Raw genomic sequence first — 22704 nt, 5'->3', positions numbered from 1 at the left:
AGCGATTGAAAGTCGAACCTATTGTACGGTGCTAAAAATCTAATTGACAACAAATGTACAAGCTCAGAAAAGAATTGTAATGCGATAAATAATGAGTTATGTACTTGTTCGTTTTAAAAACTGTATAAAATGTAAAATATCAATTATTTGCACATACACTGACACAGTAGATAACACTAAAATATCTCCCAGATGTCCCGATACTCTTGATACTGTAATTAATTATTAAGTTAACGACATATTACAAAACATCCTTACAGACCGTTGAAGGTTCTCGCACATATCATGTATACCGTTTTAAATTGGAGTCGAAACCAAACAACCACGTTTATAGGTTTATTTCGAACATGTATGAATTCGATAAACCATCAATTTTCATGTGTAAAAGTATCCAAACGCACAATTAGTTGTTTCATTTTGTTAATGTTAATGGTCTTTGTTTAGTTATTTAAATGTTTAAATTTGTATTTGAAAAATGTTTAAATCGTGCAATTATTATAAAGCCACGAATACGAAATAGTTGAACACAAAGTGAATTTGCTAAGCCTTTTGCTAAACCTAATAAAAATCTAAACCTAGTTTGTAAAATTGAAACAAAATAGTAACTGTGGCCGTATCAGCAAAACAATACAGTATAACACTTTTTATAAGGAAGCTATTGTAAGCAAAGTAATATATTTTAAATATATGATCAATTTATTTACCAAAAGGTGAATATATATTGGAGAAATTTAACAATACCTAAACTGCGTTTTGTATCATCTTGGCAAAATAATAATTTAACAAATGTGCAAACGTTAATTCAGTAGTTATTCAATAACTAGTAAAAATGGCATAGAAATGCAGGAATGGCATTCGCGTAAAGTTGAACGACAAAAGATTAGTATTGCACAAGAAAGAAGAGAAATAATAGAACCAGCTCTTGAGTTAATACCCGTCACTGGAAAGTTCGTGAAACTGAAGCTACCAGTCGTATTGACATTTATATTGTAATCCTTTAAATTGTACATGAAGCAAATTTGGATCGTTCAGTTTTCGAGTACAGCGATTGGAAAGGAAATGCATGTACCAAGCATACGACGGGTTTGGCTATGACGTATACTGTAGATTGTATTAGTGATAGTGTACCTTATTTCTATAAATAATTTTGCAAACTAGTAAACAAGTTTCCATAAACTTCCTGTCCTTACTATTTCACTTATTTAAAACAGTTAGTCATAAGCAATCCAATTAATTATGTTAAGTTTTAATTTGTATTTCTAACTGTCATACTAAATAAAAGTCCAAACACAAAAAGTTACGAATTGTTATAAATACTTAAGGCCTATCCTTTTTTCGGAAAATCGTGTACAAACAAATTAGATTATTCAAAATAAAAGTTAAATAAATTATGATAAGTGAAGTATTAATTTTAAATTGGGTGTAATTTACACTTATCCCCGTGTATTGAATATTCGATGGACTAAGTTCGATGAGCTGATTATAAAATACAAATTAACACAATTAATTTTCCAATTGCTTTTGATATTTAACATAACACTCCAATTTTCAGTTACTATACTTCTAGTCAATTATTGTAATTATAGGAATGATTTTTTTCATAGGTTTAGTCTGCGTGCATGTTTAGCGACAAAAGAACGCAAAGCAATACTAATTAGTGGTTGATTTATCCAACTTAATTAATTAAATAATGTATGATCTTACAGCAAAACATAACTTAGCGTATAATAAAATGTATGTATGATTTTGAATGTTATATAACTTTAAGACTGGTTTATTTAATATTCGTAAAATCTTTCATGAATATACATAAAAAACTTGGTATAATTATTGAAGGAAATAGCTAATTCTATGCTGATGGTTAAACAATCCACAAATTTAAAAGTAATAAAACTCGATAAAGGTCTGCAAATACATAATGACATAAATGTAGGTATCACTAGTCATTTAAAAACGATTCTACGGCTCAAATTTGGCCAGTTAGTAGTTTTTAATATTGTTATTTTAACAAAATAACATTCTTAAGAAAGGGAAATGCTTGGTTTCCTGGGATTAACTGAACGTGGTTTGTTGATGGTTGATTGTTGAGATTTGCGTTAACAAAACATAACGTGACCATGACTGTTCAGTGGGTTGGAGAAAGCCCATTGAAGCGATGGCGTAGTCCATCTTTAGGTTAAAACATTGCTGGATAAAAAATGTCTCTTTTGCTTTGAAGAGGTGAAAAAAACTCAACCGTTTCAAGGACCACCTTGTCGCTTACGGACGAAACTAAGAGTTAGCGAAACATACCGTCACAACAAATAATTCCTTGAATATAAAATACGAAGCATGTATTTCCCTCTGACCATTTCAGTTTGCCGCTGCATTACCAAGTACCAAGTGACTGAGCTGCTCCACTGCAAGGCATTATTAATGGCCCATCAAGACTGATTACGAAGCAATTTTAGGCTCAGCAGGTCTTTCATTGATTTGTTTTACTCTGTCAGAGCCTATATTGATACAGCCAGATAAAGGAGATGGCTATTGTCTCGGACCTCACCTGAGTTGACCACGTGACCCCGCGGTCATTCCTCATCTGTTATCTCTTATCAGCAGGGAGAGCGTATCAGGTGATAGCTATGGAACAATGTGCTCTTCACTTTCACTTACAGTTTAAAGTTTGTTGGCTTGGCCAAACTCTTATGTGATATTTTTAATGCTTCGTGTATAAGCAATGCTTCGAGAGAATTCAGCAATTCAGCTTTGCTACTTTCAATTTTAAATTCCTGATTTGGTCAAAATGTGAGGTACACAGTAATAATTTGTTGAGGTAAATCAGCATTAAATAAGAGGTTAATTTTCCTTGATTTCGTTTTGCCATTCTTACACCATTCTTAGGCATTAGTTGCCATTCTTAGGGTGGTTGACGATCGTTTCTTCGACTTTGTCGCCTTCTTCAGATCATTGTCAAGAACATAAATCTTCACTCATATTGAGGTCGTCAAAACATTAAACACGCACACATAGACAAAACGAAGGCATATATAATAAATATTCTACTACTTTTGTGGCCACAGATGTAGTCGAATAGTTATTGTTTATGTTTCTAAATGGAAATATGAGTGAAGCACAAGCAGCATGTGAATATGGGACATTATTGACAAGCATCTGAAGAAGGCAACATAGACGCAGAAACGATCGTTACCACCATTAGATTAGGTATAAGAATCACAAGACGAAATTAAGGTGATAAACTCTTATTTATTTGTTAATTGATGAGACCACACGAAAATTAAAAATAGTAATTTAAAAAAGTATGCGTTCCAAGACTACTATCAATGGACAATTATTCTTGCGGTTAACAAGGTAAGCCCATATATATTATTTTCTATAACACATTGAACTGAAATTTTGGCAGGGGACAGAACTAGCCTTGTAAAATGTGTTTTCAACGAAGGGGGAATAAATCTGATAACAGTATTCACCTTGAATTGATTAAGTCAAGTTTTAGCTGTTTGTACTTCGTTACACTACAAGCAATCTAATCTAATCAATAAATAACAGTTTTTTTATAAAAATTAAAAATCATAATGCTAATTTATGATTTTTAATTTTTACTTCACTGTTTTGTAATTTGTGTTAACATTTATTGTTGCTAATAATTGTTATCGTCAACATTAATGACAAAAATATATTAAGTCATCTATATATATAATACGCTAAGCCGATTTTTGTGAACAGAACTCCTCCCTCATTTTTGGACCGATTTTGATGATTAAAGTGTCAAAAAAATTTCCCTGATCTGTAGTTTTGCAAAGTGTTTTTCGTTTTTTGATATCTTTATTAGTTTGGGCAGGATCTTCCATTAAAGTTGAGTTTTTTCCCATAAGATTAACATGGGGCAATCTAAATATTTAATTGGAAACTTTGTATCCACTAATTTGAGAGAACGGCTGGGCGTAGAAACTTGGTAGAGGTGTCCAAAGAAAGGTCTTGGTCTGTAGATGAGTTATCAAAAGAAAAACTAAGTAAATTCGCTAAGGGCTCTGCCCCAGAAGCCTTTAAAAATACCTCCACAGTTTTGTTTACATTTTGGTCATGTGGATAATACTTTTTAATAAAACAGCTGTTAATTTTAAAATTGTATTTTAAACTACACACATTTGTTGGGAATTACTGAATTGTCCAAAAGAATCATTTTTGCAATGTTATTTTCTGATTTTAAAATAGATTTTCTTCTGTATCATGTCATGTGCTCCAATATAAAGTTCCATTACACAATCAGAGGGGAAAACCTTTTGATCACAATAACTCTTACAATTATTTCATATTAAACTATCTATTTTATGGGTTGATGTCTGCCCTTTTCACACCTTTTCCCTATATTTTATCATATTTTTCTAGACGGATCATCATAGGTTCATGAGATTATTGTCATACTGTACATGCTTTCAATCATTGGAAAAATCTTTGATTGTGTACTACTATACAAAATAATACAAGTGCAGAAGGGCACGGTGCCAATTTGAGCTTTGCCCATATTTTTAAAAATTAATAGTTGTTTACAGAAACTAGATAAAACATTTTACACTATTTATGTAGAAATATGTGCATTTTGAGATATGAAAGTCATAATGAGCTCGAAAAATGCAATGTAGGTACTGCAGACTTTTCAGAGAGGTTACTTCGATTACAGGTAACAACCAAATTTACATTATTCTTTGCTTTTTTAAAATGCCACATTACTATGTCATTTGTATTATTTTTTGCCAATGAAGCTGCACAACCATATAAATGAGGAGGCCACTAACAGTTCAAGAATAAAAGCCAACTTCACTTCAAGTATATTCCACTACACCTAACATTCCGTAGAGAGATTATATTGACAACTTTGATAAGGCTGAGACAACTAACTGACATCCCCCATGTCAAGGAACTAGAGGGTTATTCATTGGCTTAGAAGTACGATACGAACTGACGCGCCGTGACGAAGAAAAAATTAAACTTACACTGTAACGGATATACCTATCTTTGAAGTTAGAACGTGTCTTCCCAACAAGCAGATTTCTTTTTTAAAAAAAAATCAACTAGGGTTTCACCTAGTTGTAAATATTTCAACTCAATAAACGATTTACTTTTAATTTTAGAAAAATATAAAGAAAAAACAAAATAAAGTAAAATTTGCTAAGTTGGTAAAAAAAAGGAGTAGCGTAACGAAAAGCCCAGCGCCTTTTAGTATTCAAATATGTACGTTTTGTGCTGAAAAATCTGTATATATTTTTTTTATAAAAAAAACCATACTAATAACAAAACCTCTTTTACATCAAATACGACTCATTAAAAAATCAGTCCACACAATAAACCAAAAAAATAATACATTCACATCCCACTTTCGTCAACATAATTTTTACCCAAAGTAGCCATAACCTGGTTAATTGGCCACGAGCCCCTGTTGTAACAAAAGTCGGGATAAGAGACGGTGTTTGTATTGTTTGCAGGCCATTGTTGGCCACCATCAAAGGCTGGCCTCCCCTAATTATACGCGGCATCCTATTGTGGCGCCCGAACATGGACACACTCTCCTCTATACAGCCCAGCCCCTACACTCAACATTGCATACTGTACTGTACTGCGCTACGTTAGTAGACTGAGTGCTTCGCAGATAGTATGCGAATAATTAGTATAGAAAATATAGTGAATTTCAATGAAGTTATCTTGGTTGAAACACAATAAAAAAATAATATATTTCAAAAGAATTTCACTTTGTTTTTCATAGCTAAGTATATTTTAATAACCATAAATTGAATAATGCGCTGAAGACATTATAGTATCCAAACATTACCAACCCATATCGCGTGGGATTTCATATTTGTATAAAACACCATTAAATAAATTCATGTCAATTAATTACGCAGGCTTTCCATTGTCATGTCAAGGTTGTAGACAGTCTTAAATATGCTGCAAAAGTTATAATATGCAAATATTAACAAATAATCTGCATCTAAAATTTATAAATGTGGGTGTTTGTCCAAAATAAATGAATGAATTTGCACAAATCATTTTTTAGGAGAGCTACAATATTTTGTTCACTAAATATGTTGTATTCAAAGAAATTGAGTACAGTTCAATTTTTATTTACCAAGTTGAAGTATTCGCTGGTTTTAGAGCGAGTTGAAGATATAATTTTCAAACATTACTAGCCTGGCAGCATCATGATTAAAACATTATTGCGATTGGTTTAATCTAAAGTGGGTTAATTTGAACGAAAGATTTTGAATATAAAAGTTATTTTGAAAACATTTTGTCAAAATATTTGGTTAATTTTTTTCAACCGTAATGTATGCTTTCAAAAAAAATATAAAAATTTGTTAACCAGTTTAAGAATGAAAAAGTAAGTTTAATTGAGCAACACACCTACAACAGTTGAGGTACAACAATGAAAACATTGAAATGATTTTCAGCTGTAAGAAATTAAGAAAGTTGTCATGTGTTTTAAGCGGTTATAAACAGTAGGCTACTGTACAAAGGTTTTTTTGTGCCATAGAAATTTGTGCTTGTATAAATAAAATGTATAAAGTAAGAAAGTAGAAACAGTTTATAAAAAATATAATGATGCCATACAGGGAAAAATTCATGATTCAAAAAATAAATATTTTCCTGGAAATTACATTCCTGTATTCTTCTTTTAAATTGTATTTCGCCGATTTATGGTAGTTTTGTTCTTTGACACTTAAAATTATATTGTTATTATTTTACAAACCTTTGAATTACTCTTTTCCTGAAATACATTTTATTTAGTCCATTCGTTCATGTTCACTTTGTTATACATTACGTGTGTATAAGTGTACATAACAGATATACTGTACCGAACTGTTAAATCTGTTAAATGTGTTTACCGTTTAAGTGTATTATATTTTGTTAATTACCTATATTTTTAGTGTGTTTAATATATTACTCTATTTGGAACGAATCCTTTTTCCAAGCAACAGTTCATTTTTTTCATTTTCAAAACATTCTATAAAGATGTGTAACTAAACATTTTTACTAGCGACCCAGCAGATGCACAGGCTGCTCTTGTTTATGTCTGCTGATTATATAAAATACATAAAAATTAAGTTATACAGATTATTTATATTTTTCTATTGTATTTATATTTAATATTAAAATTTTCATTTTAAATTATAATTATATTTGTATACAATATATATATTTTTATATACTTATGCCTATATTCTGTTTAATGGTTTTTTTAAATATTTTTGTAGTTAACAATGTATTCAAAAGTATGTACCTATTTGACTATTCATGCTGTGTATGTGGAATAAAAATTAATTTAGTTTTTGTTGTTTTATTAAACACAACGTCCTTAAACACATAAGACACTGTTATATTAATTAATCACCCGACAAGCATATGTTGATGATAATAAAATAATGATATTCTAAAACAAAAATAATATCTGAGATAGTAAAATGCATATAAATAAAAGTTCCTTGGGGGTCCTCATAGAATTAAACCTGTTTCTATATAGAACAGGATAAGGACATCTACATACAAACTGAGTTTACTTTACATAGTAGCCACACGTAAGGCTGAACTGTTGTAAACAACATTAAATGGTCATTCAGTTGCAAAAGAGTGTAATTCTGGCAGTGAACGCAGGGAGCAAAATCTGCTTTGGGTGCAGCATATTTACATACTGACTCTGACAAAATATCACTTGTTTGTCATTATAAAAAACAGACGTGGGGTTTGATAAGAATTAATCTTACAATTTCAAGAATTAACTGCAAAAAACTCATAAAAAATTGGCCTAGTAACACTTTAAAATTTCGTAAACAACAAGCTGGCCCAAAATCCAAAAAAATATTTAAGTGCATTGACAATTAAATCTGCCACTCGTAACCTATTAAAGGGTAACCTATATTTTTACCAACAAGTGAAGCTACGTTGAAAAATAAGGTTCAGTAACTTATATGTCTTTTCGTACGAACAAGTCAAATATGAGTAGCCTTGTAAATCATAAAGTACGCAAGATACAAAATATTCTTATATAATAAAAAAAAAAATAAAGTAAAAGAGACATGATAATTAAATTTACTTAAATTGAACAAAAAACAAAAAATATAATGCTATATAGAATTAAATAATACATTGGTTAAACATTTTGGACAGGTTTAAAGGGATTCAAACATTACAGTTCAAAATGACTAAACGAAATAGTTTGCAAAATTCATTTTCAGGTGAGTTGCCAACTATTGTTGAAATTCTTGAATAAAATTATGCTCTACACAAATATTTAAATCTAATGTTCTGTAATAATTTTGTTGAAATCATATTTTCTCTACTGGTTTTTAATAGGGAATTTATTTGACACACACAGCATTGAAGCTATTAATTTTTTTTTAAACATATGTACTTAGACAAATCTTAAAATTATTTATTACACATTGCTTAATATGATGTGTTAATTCCAATAAATATGATTCGACTCCAATGAATCGAATCTTGACATTTTTTTACTGCATTTTTTTTATTTTACTACGGCATGTCAAAAATAAATTGTTTTTTTAGAAGTAAGTAGAACCTTGATATAACAAGACCCTCGATAACAGGTCACCCTTGATAACAAGTGTTCATTTTCAAATTCCCTATAATTTTTTCCCCCAAACCTTATAATTAAACCTTATAATAATTAAACCTTATAATTAAAACCTTGATAAGAAGTCAACCTTGATAACAAGTCTTATTTAATAATCCCCATGAGAGTTTTAATCATCATTATGTCAACACAGTTAATTATCTCAAAATTCCTAAAGTTTCGGTGACAGACACTAATGTAGCTTGTAATACATCTCTACAGACACATTAGAAATCATTAAAATAATATGAGGTCTAAACAACCCATGCTGTTGGATGAGATGAAATCCCAATCAAACTCATTAAATTTTCGGAACACATCATAGCTCCAGTTTTAAGCAAAATAGTTAATCAAAGTTTTTTTAATGAAGAATTTCCTGATAAGCTCAAATTTTCGGAAGTGAAACCTATTTTCAAAAAAGGATCAAAAACAAATATACAAAATTATAGACCTATTTCTCTACTTAGTAATCTTTTTAAAATACCGTATTTGAAAATTTGATTCATCATTGCATAACTGATTTTTTTGAAAATAATAATTTACTGTCGCCATCACAATTCTGCTTTAGCAGAAATCATTCAATAACCTTGGATCTCGCTAAATATGTTAACTCAGTTTCGGAGGCTCTGGATGGATCGCAAAGTGTTGCGGTGGTTTTCTGCAATCTGTTCAGGGCTTTTGATTGTGTGAACCATCAACTTTTAATCTACAAACTAAAAAACATTGGTATAAGAGAAAAGGTCTTAGGTCTTCTCTCAAACTACTTACTAAATAGAAAACAGCGCACAGTAGTTTACAAACAGAACAAACGGTGTCCGTATAGATGGGATAGTGTCCATTAAGGTATACCTCAAGGTTCTATTCTGGGACCATTGCTATTTCTGATTTTCATTAATGACCTTGATTCAAATATAACCAGTTTATTTTTGTATGCTGATGATACTAATGTCGTGGTAAAAAAAAGAGAATTATTTTCAGCAATTAGAAAAGTCAATTAAAAACAACTGGATGAACTAAAAAATTGGTTTTACAAAAATGGACTTTTATGAATAATTCTAAAACCCACTTATTGTACTTTAAAATTAGAAATTGTGAGAAAACAAGATGGAGAATTAATCCTGTGGAGAGCTAAAATCAGTCAGACCCACAAGGTTCTAGGAATACACTTTGATTATAAACTAAAATGGGGAAATCATATTCAATATCTGTCAAAGAAGTTAAATATGTTTAGGTTTGCACCAAGTGTAATTAGTAATACAACATCAATGGATGTACATGTAAAACGGTATTCCACGCCTACATGAATCAATAAGGTATGGAATAGTACTTTGGGGATTTCAGCCCCAAACTAAAATTCTTTTTAACGCTCAAAAATCAATAGTGAGGGCTATAATGGCTTTAAAGATATTGGTATCTTTACACTTACAAATCTTTACATAATTGAAATATTTAAACTAATGTTTAAACTAATGATATTAAAATTTTTGATGACTGTAAATTTAACCATACCTATCCAACACGACATCAGAACAAATAGAAATTTCCTCGTCATAGGCTTTCATTCTAAGAAAACTCTCCAAAATACATGGCAGTAAACGTTTATAATAAATTGTACAGCATTTTACTAAACAATAATTCCAAGAACTTAGCCCTTACATATTTACACAAACTTCTCTTACAAAAACCATACTACACTGTAGAAGAGTTTTTAAGGATACTTTGTACAATGATACGCTGAATGATAAGGTCTTTTCTGTATTTATGAGATATTTTATTTCTGTGAACTTTATTAGTTTTAGTTTAGTTTTAGTTTATATTGTGACGACACTCCAATCTTTTGTACCTTGTGCATTATAAGATGTGATGAGTTAATAAAGAATTTGAATTTGAATTTGAGTCTTGTTATTGAGGTTCTACTGTACTATAGTAGAACTACAATTTTTGAAATTTGAAAAAAATACCTAAAAGCAACATAAAAAAAGTAAAGGATGTCCGGCATAAGAAGTTTACTGTCAGACATAAAATAAAAAAGTTAGCTATTGGAATACTTAAGGCTGGACACCCTGTCCTACAATGTGTATACAAACTCTCTTTCTATATTTGTTCCTTAGGATGAAACAGTGAAAAAACAGCATATAAACATGGGTCTAGCATGCCTGGTTTTCTGCCTGTCAGTGACCTTTACCGGTACATAAATATTACTATTTGGTACTGACTGATACGACCAATCTTTGACCTAAGTATCAAACTTCTGGCACAACAATGGGGGAAAATTGTCATAACATTCGTATAGTATGGTATCACATTAATTGTTATATATCTTGGTTGCGGTATTAACCGATCTCTACTGTTGAAGTATCGTTGGATTAGAAAGACGATTTCCTGAAAACACATACTCTTAATAGTTTTTTGTAGAATCACTTGTCTTCAAGATATTTAATTTAGAATACCAAACCAAATAAAACCATCAGAACTTACCTTATCAAATCTCTTTTTTGAAGCAGGAAGATGAGCCTTCTGTAATGCACTTTCAGAAGCCATGCGTTGGAATTTTTGCATGCATTCCTTAACACTAATTTTGTTCTCTGGATCACTTTCCTAAAATAAAACAAACACAAATCAATAAAGTCCAAACTAATATTATCTTTAAATAGAATCTGTGAAGTGATCAAGTTAGTGAATGTGCACGGAGAATATAATCCAGCGAAATAACAGATACTGATCAAATGAGGATTTATAGAAGAAACAAGCTCTTACAAATATATTATCAATAGTGTAATATTGTATAGTGTTACTTATCAAAATTACATTTAAAAAATACATATACACACATTTTGACATCTAATTGTACCACTCACACACATTCATTTCAAGCAACCACAACGACTTACATAAACAAGAACCACACAACTATTTAAACTCTTTATAAACATCACAGACTATTTTAAGATTCCCACTGTTCTCTCAAAGACGATTCAAACACAAAGGAAATATCAAATTTCATATAGATGGTGAGGGTTCATCATGGCTTGGGAGGGAGGATGATTGATGAAGACTACGATGACAGGAGTTTGGTAACAAGAAACAATGCAGAGGTTCAACAGACTAAGAACAATCATAAAGACCATTGTCAATGCCGTGGCTACAGCTGTCACCATCAAGACACTAACTCAAACACTACCAGTTCATTGGTTGGGGACTGAGAAACTTCATATGTTAAGAGTTTACATGATGAATGTAAAGTCAGAAAATCTATTTGGGAAAGCCTATTTGTGGAGAAATAAAAAAAGTACAAAAAATATGTCAAATAACACTTGTAATAATATACAGTCGAACCTCTATAAGACGAACGTCAAGGGGTAGGCGAAAAATTCTTATTATCGAGGTATTCTTAATATATATATGTGTAAATGTTCAATTTTTATTTCTAAATAAGGTTAGTTTTATCGGGGTTTTAATACTGCTGTTATTCGTCTAATAGAGGTTTCTCCTCGCTCTGAGACAATGACTGAGGAAGGACGAAGGATGAGTGGGTGTTTCATGTTGAGACAAGCTTCGTTTTGTTTTGAAAACTACGTACTATGAATGTTAAGATCATGAGAAATTTGTGTTATAAAGTTTGCTTTTGTCTTGTATAACCTATACAAGACAAAAGCAAACTTTATAACACAAATTTCTAAGAATTTAATCAAATTCAAATTTATGCTAAGAATATTAGTTGTATAGAGGTTAAGCAGTTCTAGCCCATGTTACAAACAAATTCGTCTTATGGAGGGTTTTAACCTAATAACTACGTTGTGTAGAGTTATTTTTTGCATTAACCTTTAGGAAAGTTTCAAGGGGATTTTTAAAAAAATTGTTTTATCAAGGAATTTGTTTTACCGAGGTTCGTACTAAAGATGTTCAACCGTTTTTACACTTATACTGTTTACTTACAAGACGTTAAATACATATGGGAGATGGTAAGTGGTGATTGGACACTCCAATTGAAATCAATCACCACTTACCATCTTTCATATGTATTTACCCTCTTGTGAGTAAACAGTGTATGTGTAAATATGTTATAAGAAGAGTTATTTGATGTATTTTTGTACTTTCAGGTATTTTAATAGCACATACGATGCTGATCAAGAAGTTATTTAGAAATAAAAATTGAACATTAGCAGATAGATATGTTATACAATTTTGATAAAAGCATTTACATTCTACAACGGATACTAAGAACAATCATTCAGAACAATGCCACAATCATAGCTATAGTCCCTAATTGTTAGATTGTCAATACACTATTCATTATTGGCTGTAGAAATGACACACTATCTGAGAGTCTTCAATATAAAGTAAAATCAGTTCAATCATTTATTTTGCAAAACAAGTAGGAAGTAAAAGGTTATTTCAAAATTGTTAATAAAATGGAAAAAATGAATTGAATTTTCCATGCTAAAGCAATAAATAAAAGGTAGGCCATGCTTTTATAGTAGAAACAAACTACTTAATGATGGATTAAGGTCATAAAATATCAAATATAAGTTTTTCATTAAAAAAACAGTTATGCTCACATTGTTAATAAAAATAAAATGATCCAAGATTCCAAAGTGTGAAAAAGCAATTAAGGTTTTTTAGGTTGCATAAATTATGGATCGGATTCGAAAGATGAAGGTGACATGTTTCCTACCTTGGTGTAAGTGACCAGTGCAACTTTTTCTAATCAGTGCCACTTGTAAGCATTGAAAAACACAAAAATAAGAGTATTTTGATTTATAATGCATTTCTATGTGATTGTTAAGCAAAAGATCAAATTTATGGCAGAAAACATAGCTTGAAACCGTTTTATGCTTCTCAATTAATTTATTAAATCACACGACAATAAAAAAATTATTTGTTAGATTCCATTTTTATATTCACAGTTATAAATAAGAAATAGATTTTAAAAATTATTTCACAATGTGCATAATAATAGCAGAAATTTTTGCTTTAAGCAATGTGTTATGTTTTTAACGATAGAAAAATTCAAACACAGAACATTAGAGCAATAATCTACGATCCTATTATAGTTTTTAAGTTTCAGTAGTGATTTAAGTAAGAAAAAAATATTTTTTAGATTACTTTTTTTGGACAGGATAAACTTTTTTGCTTTTATAACAATAGTTAATTGAAACACATAAAATTAGAACATTTGTATGAACCCATTTCAATTTAAAAGTCTCACAATTTAATTGAGTTTTAAATTAATTGAATTAAAGTGATAGTAAAATTACACATAATTAATTTATTAGCAGGTTGATAAACCACACATAACGCTTACCACAAAGGTTAAATCAAACAAAAACACAACCCCCGAACACGTACACTGTGTATATTCTATCGAAAACACACATCACATATGGCGACTCAGTTTAGGCTCACAGCTGCAAGATGTTAAATTTGTGTACACAATTAGGTCACAAACTGATGAGCATTAATAACCATCCACTAGAATCTATACTCTTTACTGAGCAAGCCTTGTGTTTGGAATATACTCCTAGGGGCTTGCGAAAGTAAACAATTCTATCGTAATTTATCTGACTTATAGTTTAATAGAATATTTATTTATACAGCCTACCTATTTATCAGACTAGAAAGAGTTTAGCAACAAATAAGCCAGTGGATGGACGCTGTTTTTTCAATTACAAACTGAATAAATAGAAAGAAATATGATACCAATGCATTAAAGAATCAATTTTACTTATGGGTAGATTGTAAAAAAACTGTTTTTTTGTAGGTTAACTTGACTACTTCACTTGACTACACTTGAATAAGTCTACTTATACTTTCTCTATTTACATACTCAATAGTTATACTTTCTAAATATAATTTACTACAACCCGAAGTTAAATTGTGAAAAAATATATTTAAAAATACCCTTAACACAAAACATATACAAAATATAAATATAAAGTAGAATCTCGACAGGAAGTCGCTCACGGAGATTATCAAATAATACTTTATCAAAGATTATAATTTATTAGACTATTTGCAATAGCATGTTATTGATTAGTTGGATTTATCATCTATTTTATGCAGAAAAACTATTTGTAAGTTTTACAGGTAGTAATTTTATTTTTTTTATTTTTTTTTTACTTTATTTTAAAATAATGCCATAAATAGTAGGTATATTTATGGTAATTTTACTAGATTGTAAAATGACTCTTTTCAACCCAGCTAAAGTACAACCCAAAATGTGCGAGGGTTGAAAAGACACTATTTTGCCCATGTGATAAACTATTATTTTCGCCTAATTGCAACATTATTTAAAAAAATTACTTTTCATAGAAACAAAATATTGAAGGTTTTTTATCTTTAATTTTATTGTGCTTTGAAGAAATTGAATAGGTTTATCTTACAAATAAATAATTTGTAGTTGACTTAGTAAAAAAAGCTTTAGTTATATGAAGAGTTTGAAGAGACCCAAACATGCAATTAAACACACAAATAAGCAACTCACATCAACTTCCGCCTCGGCTCCAATGGTGGTGGGTCGCCCCTGGACCTCTGGTGAATTCTCCTTGTTACTACCAGTGCTCTTCTTGCGCGGAGGTACAGGCGGGGCATCACTGACGGGTGTAGGTGGAGGCGGAGGACGGTACGGGGGAGGCTGCCGAGTAGGGGAGGTTGCTGACGTAGCACTGTCCAAGGAGTCCTGAGACACGGAGTGAGCCATGGACCGCTTATCTCCCAAGGAGTACAGGGAGGACATGGAAGACGATGGGTTCAAGTCAGGAGTGGGAACAGGACTGAACTGGTCGTGGCTCTGGATACTCGGGGTGCGATACTTCTTCTTCAACACCAGGTATTTTTCACCCTGGAAAAGAAAAAACTTTTGAAATGCTTTATCACTTGTTTAATGACTTGATTATTCTACTGTTCATTATTATACGTGTTTAACCCTATGCTACACATGTCTCTTCCAATTGAAGAGAACAAGACCAGTACAAGGAGCGTTAAAAGTCTCAACATTCTTCAATATAGATAGTCAAAGTACCTAAAGACCTGGTGGCAGCAATACAAATCTTTTACAGCCTACTTGAGGACATATGAAAGTATCACATTTAAAACCTCTATGGAAGGCAAAACCTATAGGCCTATATATGCACCAAAAGACTTTAATGTAGTAGACTACCACTTGTCCAACTCGCTGGTCATTCCATTACTATATGCTTTAGCCAGGTTTAGAATAAAAATGATTGTAGATTGAATTGTGCTACCGACAGTTCAACACATTACATCATGCATTGCATCATTGTGCTGATGTAGATTACTTAGTGTTTGACCAAGCAAACTAAATAGTTATTTGTGTAACTAGTGAGCAAAGTGGCACTTTGCTGCACACGAGAGCAATGTTTACGAGAGGTATGATCTTGAGTGCAGCAAAGGCCTTTTGCACTCGTGTTACACATCATATTTTTCCTAGAGTCACTATAAAGCATATAAATAATTAGTCTTTCAAACACTATACAACACGTTTTTAGGTTCAGCTGGCAACACAAATAGGTGCCCTAGAGAAAGTAGTACCCGGTCCGTATCACTCCGCTATTTTTCCACGGCAAGAAATGTGCTCCGCGTTTTGAGAATATAGTTCCGTATGTTTTTGTAATTTGAAGTGGTTTCCGCGCCTAAAAAAATGCTTTAAAGGTATTTTCTTGTTTATTAAGATCGTAGGAATGTTTTAAAAACGTTTAAAAGAAAAGTCCAGAAAGTTCAGAAATACCGAAAAGAGAACATAAACTATAAACACAAAATGACAGGTTAAATCGAAGTTATAAAAGTCAATCAGCTGCTCACTTTGTCGGGTGACTGTAGGAAAAAGACTATTGTACGCTATATATGGATGAGTTGAATCAACTAGCAGGAAGAAAACAAATGGAGAATAGTTATTTGTGTGTAACTAATGGGCGAAATGTAGTGGTGGAAATCACTGAATGAAAATAACCGAATCATTCGGATATTGAGAGTCAACAGACTAGTTCGGTTATTTTATCCTGATTCGGTTAAATTAGTCTAACCGAGCACTTTGGTGATTTTAACAAAAAGTTTTTCAGTTAAATTTATTTTACGATTATTTTATTTTTTACCTTTTTAATGTAATACCTATAAATTATTACCATCAGGTAAAACTAGTTGTTGCTTGGAATAAATGTTTGAACTAAAATTGATTCTGCGATTCGTTAGACTACAAATCACCGATTGACGCCAAACGACTAAATCCTATTCAGTTTCTCACAAGATAAAAATTAGTTGTGGTTTGGAAAGGTGACTAATGACTAAAATTAATTCGGTGATTCATTCAACTATAAATAACCGATTTACACTAAAAATTACTGATTTATTATTCGGTCATGGAAACCAATCGGTTATCCCATCACTAGCGAAGTGGCACTTTGCTGCACACATGAGAAATGCTTATGCACAAGCCATAGGCGAGTGTGGAAAGTTTCTCTAGTGCAGCAAAAGCAGTTTGCACTCGCATTACACATTATATTTTTCCTATAGTTACTATAAAGCATATAAATAATTAGTCTTTCAAACACTGTACAACACTTTTAGTTAGGTTAAATCCAAACATTGAACGAAATGAGAAACGCTGCACCTGCTGATCGTAGTCGTAATATCTTTAAGTGTTGCTAACCTATTTCCAAGCGTACACGGATTACGTGCATAATCAAAGTACCCTGTTTTGTGTAGTTTGGTTGGAATACTGGTGTGCGATAAAGTAAAAACTGTGTTATTTTGGTTGATTCAAGACAAGTTAATTCAAAGATAATAAATTTATAAAAACTAGTTGTTCTCCCCGTGCCTCGCCACAGGGAGAGAGCGCAGAGAAGATTTAGTGATTCTTCCCTGCCTTTTTTTGGAGAAGTTTCACAGCAAGACCATTCATTCAAGTATGCAACTGATTGGTGTTAAAGGTTCAAATTCATCCTAGCTTTATATATAGATACTAGTGCACCTGTTGCTTGAATTCGAGCAATTGCAAAGTGTTACAGGCGTTATTTCAAAACCAATAACAGTAATAATTTTAACTCAAAGTCAATCACTCCACTCCAGTTGTTAAAACTGAAAACGAAGGCTCTTGTGTGTATCATGTGTTTACTATCAACAGCTGTTTTAGAATGCAATTAATACAAATGATTTGTCTGTTTAAGTAAACAAAATCTTTTCTTTATAAGAAACTAGCTGTAAGCCCCGTTTAACTTCTTAATTTTCAAGATTATCTCGTTCGCATGGCTCAATCACGTCCTGGTTGAAGTTTGTTCGCTACGCTCACTCACCTTTAGGTTGGAGCTCGTTCGCTACGCTCACTCACCTTTAGGTTGGAGCTCGTTCGCTGCGCTCACTTGCCTTCAGGTTAGCTCGTTCGCTACGCTAACTCGCCTCCAGGTTGAAGTTCGTTCGCTACGCTCACTCACCTTTTGGTTGCAAATTAGCTGTTGTCATAAATGTAAAAGAAATAATAGTGCTGCACCCTGTTGGTAATCCTTGTAACTTTAATGCTATTGAACATCATAGAACAGAACCAACTTGTTTAATTGAAACAGCTGTTAAGATTCAATAATTCCATTTCTCATAAGGTTAACATGGGAAACTCCAGAGCCACTGGGGTGGAGCCCGAAAGGATTTTTGAAATAAGAATATGCCTATATGTTAATCGGGAATGTGAGCTATCATCATGCCAAATTTCAGCCCAATCCGACCAGTATTTTTCGAGTTTACTTTTCCCATACACACATACAGCAACCACCTCTTTTTTATAATAGCTAGTATAGATACATTGGGATTTTGATGGCCTGTGTGGCAAGGCCTGAGATGATGTAAAATGTAATCTGTCACTTTTATTATATTCTTAAAGGTTACAAGGGAGTATAGTATAGAGTGAACACACATGTACTACTAATTTACCATGTTATAAGCATCATTAATTAAAAGCCTAGAGACAAATAGTACCTAGGTCCAGTACTAAACATGAAAAGACAATTAGACCGCTCTTTGCAGAACAACCTGAGGTTACAACTCAGTATAATGACTGATGTTAGTGGGAATTAATAGTTGGTCAAAATTTAAAAAATAGTAGTTTACACAACGATTGCGTAAAGATACATTAAAGACACAAGTAGAAATTTAAGGTACGAGAATTGGCGAGTGCCTTAAAACATTAAAGCACAAAAAATATGTCAAATAACAATTATAATAATATATTTACACTTATACTGTTTACTCACAAGACTGTAAATACATGTATATGATGGTAAGTGGTGATCAATTTTGATTGGACACTCCAATCATCATCAGACCCAATTGATGTATGTTATTAAAAACCTCTATGAGTGTCGTTAAGACTATTTACGCGAGTTGCATACACTACTTAACCTACGACAGTCTTTTTAATCACTAACAATTACTACTCATAACTTCTAAAAAAGAGAGGTTATGGTCTTCGTTTATAACCAATCATTGCAATGGACAGTGATGCAATAAAAAATTGAACCAAACACTAACTGTACCACTCATTAACAATTAAATTGGCCAAACAGCTGATTAGTTGACGTTTGAAGCATTACAATTTTACTTCTTCTCTCTCAATCCTTGAACCCCATTGGTCCGTTATTTGTGTTGTTAAGTAAAACAACAATGCTGTTAAGTGAATCTCTTCAATTCTAAGAACTGAACTGAAACGGCTACTTTAAATAACGGTCGTAGGTAAAAACATAAAATTTTTTAAAGTAATCCATATTTTGACCAGAGAGAATTATTAGGTGAAATCTCAATGATTGTGAAAACAACATAAATTTACTTTGTTTCCCTATAATAGAGACCTAGCCCCCATAGGTAGACTCGTAGGCAGTACGTATAACAAATGGACACCACTAACAATTTGTATTGTATGAATGGACTCGGTATGAATGGATTCGACTATCTTGTATCTATAGATATCATCAGGTGACATATATCAATCCAGAGCCTCACTGCCACTGCCTACACCACTTCAGACCACACACCATTGTTCAACTAGGATTTGCTACCGGCCACTACACACTACATGGTGATCAATTCCTGGGATGGTGTGGTCGTACTAGGAGTAGGAGAGACGTGTTACTAATGTTGCCTACACAAAAGAATGAGTTTAAAGATAATAATTATTTTAAAATAAAGACTGGTATTCTTGAGAACTTGATTCATTTAAATGGGAATTGATAGGGTATAAGCTTGTGGTTGGTTTTATGGTAAGATGTGGATCAAGACTGATTTTTGACAAAAACACTTCAACCTCATTTTAAAATGTTTCTATTGTCGTAATCACAATAATTCCAAGAAACATCTTTCGATTTTGATGAGATTTGGTACAAAAGTGTAAAACTACGTTTATTCAAACAAGTTTGCTAACCAGCGTGATTGAACAAAGGGAACAGCGTTCTACGGGATGAAATATTTTCTTTCCGTATTTGATACTCAATACATAATATTTCTTTTCAAAATCATTTTTTTAGAGCTTTTAAAACAACAAACGATTTGATATATTAGAGCAATGTTGTAGGTAACCAAAAATGGTTACAAAATAAATTCCAAGAAACTGTTCATTTTAAATTCTTATGTTTTTCTCATGTAGAATTTAGTAAACAATTTGGGTTTGCTTGTTTATGGATGTACAGTATTGTGTTCAAACAGGGCAATTATATTTCAAATATAATATTACATTACTAGTCCGTAAAATAAGTGTTTACCCTACAAATATAGTTGTTCCCGTGCGAGACAAAGTCAAGTGCGGGATTAAGATACGGGTAGAGAAAACATTGCATTGTCGATAACTTAGTATAAATAAACAAAATTTCCAAATTTGGTTTAAATATATCCATAAACAAGCAAACCACAACAGTTTATTTATTCTCCACAAGAATAACATGGGAATTTTAAATTTACAATTTTTTAAATTATCTCCGTAACCGTTGGGCATACAACAACGCTTCAGTAGCAAAATTATTTCTTTTAAGCTCCACAAAATGGTTTGGAAAGAAATTGTGAAATGTTGTGTTTTTAGTGTCAAAAATGGGAAAACCCAATTTTTACCCCATAAACACCCGTTCCCATAGTCCGATCATGCGACTCGTTTGAATAAACGTAGGTTTACACGTTTGTACCAAATTTTATCAAAATCAGATCATTTTTGTTCAAGTTATCCTGCTAAATGACGTATGAATTTGAACAAATAGTGTTTTTGGCCTCTGGGGACATCAAAACGAAAAAGTAAATCGATCCCGGGTCCAAGTCATACCATGAGACCTACGGTAATAGCTTAATCCCTTTAAGGGAAATTCGCTAAAACTGTACAAATCCATTATATATTCCCACCGACCAAAGGACTTAACAACCACTATTCATAACCTCTGAGAGAGGTTACCGTATGTTTTTTACAACCAGTCATTTTAATTTTAATCAGCTGGTGTCCTGTAAAAATGCATTACAGTACTGTAGTATGTAATGAAATCACATTGGATATTTATTTTTATTTACTTAGTGGTTTTTTATAAACAAAACAAAAATTAGGATAAAATTCAGTTTTTCATTCTACGTGTAAGAAAACATGCTTTTAGCGAATTTCTCATATAGGGAATAAGCTATTACCGTAGTACTCACGGTAAGACCTGGACCCGGGACCGATTTTTTTTTTCGTTTTGAGGTCCCTAGAGGTCAAAAACACCATCCGTTCAAATTCATATATATATATATATGTGTGTGTCCGTTAGCACGATAACTCGAGCAAAAATGATCCGATTTTGATGAAATTTGGTACAAACGTGTAAACCTACGTTTATTTGAACGAGTTTGCGAACCAGCATGATTGGACCATGGGAACGGGGGTTTATGGGGGCTTTTATGGGGTAAAAATGGGTTTTTCCCATTTTTTACCCAAAAAACATAAAGTTTTGCAATTTCTTTCGAAACTATTTTGTAGAGCTTAAAAAAACAAATAATTTAGTATATTGAAGCGTTATAATGCCTAATGGTTACGGAGAAAATTCCAAAAAATTTTAAATTTAAAATTCCCATGTTATTCTTATGGAGAATAAGTAAACTGTTGTAGTTTGCTTGTTTATAAACATATTTTGCCCAAATTTGGAAAATGTTTTTATTTCTTACTAACTATTAACATCTTACATAAAAAACACTTTTACCCTCCCTGTTGCAGCAAACCTAAGTATGTTTTAAACTGATTCTATTTAAATAGGGAATAAATGTGATATTTTTAAGGAGACATTTTAGTTTAAATCCATTCAGGGAAATGGAAATTCGCTTAGTCTGCAGGTTTGCTGCGGCGGGGCAATTTCTATGTACTGTACATTTAAGTGCAATAAAAATATCAAACAAGGTTAGAGAAACATAATTTTACTAGTGGCTTGTAGGGACATAAGTCCCTAAAAAGCTGAAATGTAAAACAACATATTACAATTCCGGTATTTAAACAAACTCAGAATAACATTATCTATGTGTCAGAATAGGCATCCCTACACCATATCTTTTGTGTAAAAACCAGTATGTTGTTCTTCTTTGTTTGCTTTTGTTGATGCCATTTTCAATAAATAATTTAAATCACTCCAGTGGTTTAACATGAAAAGGCAGCAAACATATCATTGTTTGTGAATAAATACTGGTTTACTAAGGTAGCTTTGATCTTGTGGTTAATGAGGATAAATAAAAGCTTCCCTGTTTGGAATTTTAAAAATTAATTGGAGGTTCGCCTTCAGATGAATTGAAGACGCCTGCAATTTCATCTGCAGTAGGCTTATTATACCTACGACGATCCATATTTATCCTGTCTACAAACCTAAGTTCTAATTCACTGTCACCTTGTACAACCATTTCTTCCGAAGCTCTTTTGTAAATTTGTGCAAATGGATTTTCTAATAGAATTTCAGCTAGTTTTGACAATATTTCAGGTTTTAAGTCACTATTTTCTCGACGCCTTTGACGAATTTCTGTTGCTGTTGATGTGTCAATAATGTACAATTGGCCATACACGGGGTCTTCATCATGTTGAGGCAGCAAATCTG

The 22704-nt window shown here is 31.9% G+C and overlaps 1 protein-coding gene across 1 annotated transcript in view; it reads right to left on the bottom strand.

Annotated features, from left to right (window-relative positions):
* LOC129004777 (ankyrin repeat domain-containing protein SOWAHA-like) overlaps positions 1 to 22704 on the bottom strand; it is a 114949-nt gene that overhangs the window by 84344 nt on the left and 7901 nt on the right. The window contains exons 3-4 of the mRNA XM_054433403.1: positions 15108 to 15464; positions 11102 to 11221 (exon numbers count right to left, since the gene is read on the bottom strand). Of these exons, the coding sequence (XP_054289378.1) occupies positions 11102 to 11221; positions 15108 to 15464 (477 nt within the window). The remainder of the gene's footprint in view (positions 1 to 11101; positions 11222 to 15107; positions 15465 to 22704) is intronic.

Source organism: Macrosteles quadrilineatus, unplaced genomic scaffold (genome assembly GCF_028750875.1).
Source record: "Macrosteles quadrilineatus isolate MER2022 unplaced genomic scaffold, UCM_ALF_1.0 Scaffold_11__1_contigs__length_5352618, whole genome shotgun sequence".
Lineage (NCBI taxonomy): Eukaryota > Metazoa > Arthropoda > Insecta > Hemiptera > Cicadellidae > Macrosteles > Macrosteles quadrilineatus.
The sequence above is the reverse complement of the archived record's forward strand: the minus strand, read 5'-3'. Positions and strand labels throughout refer to the sequence as shown.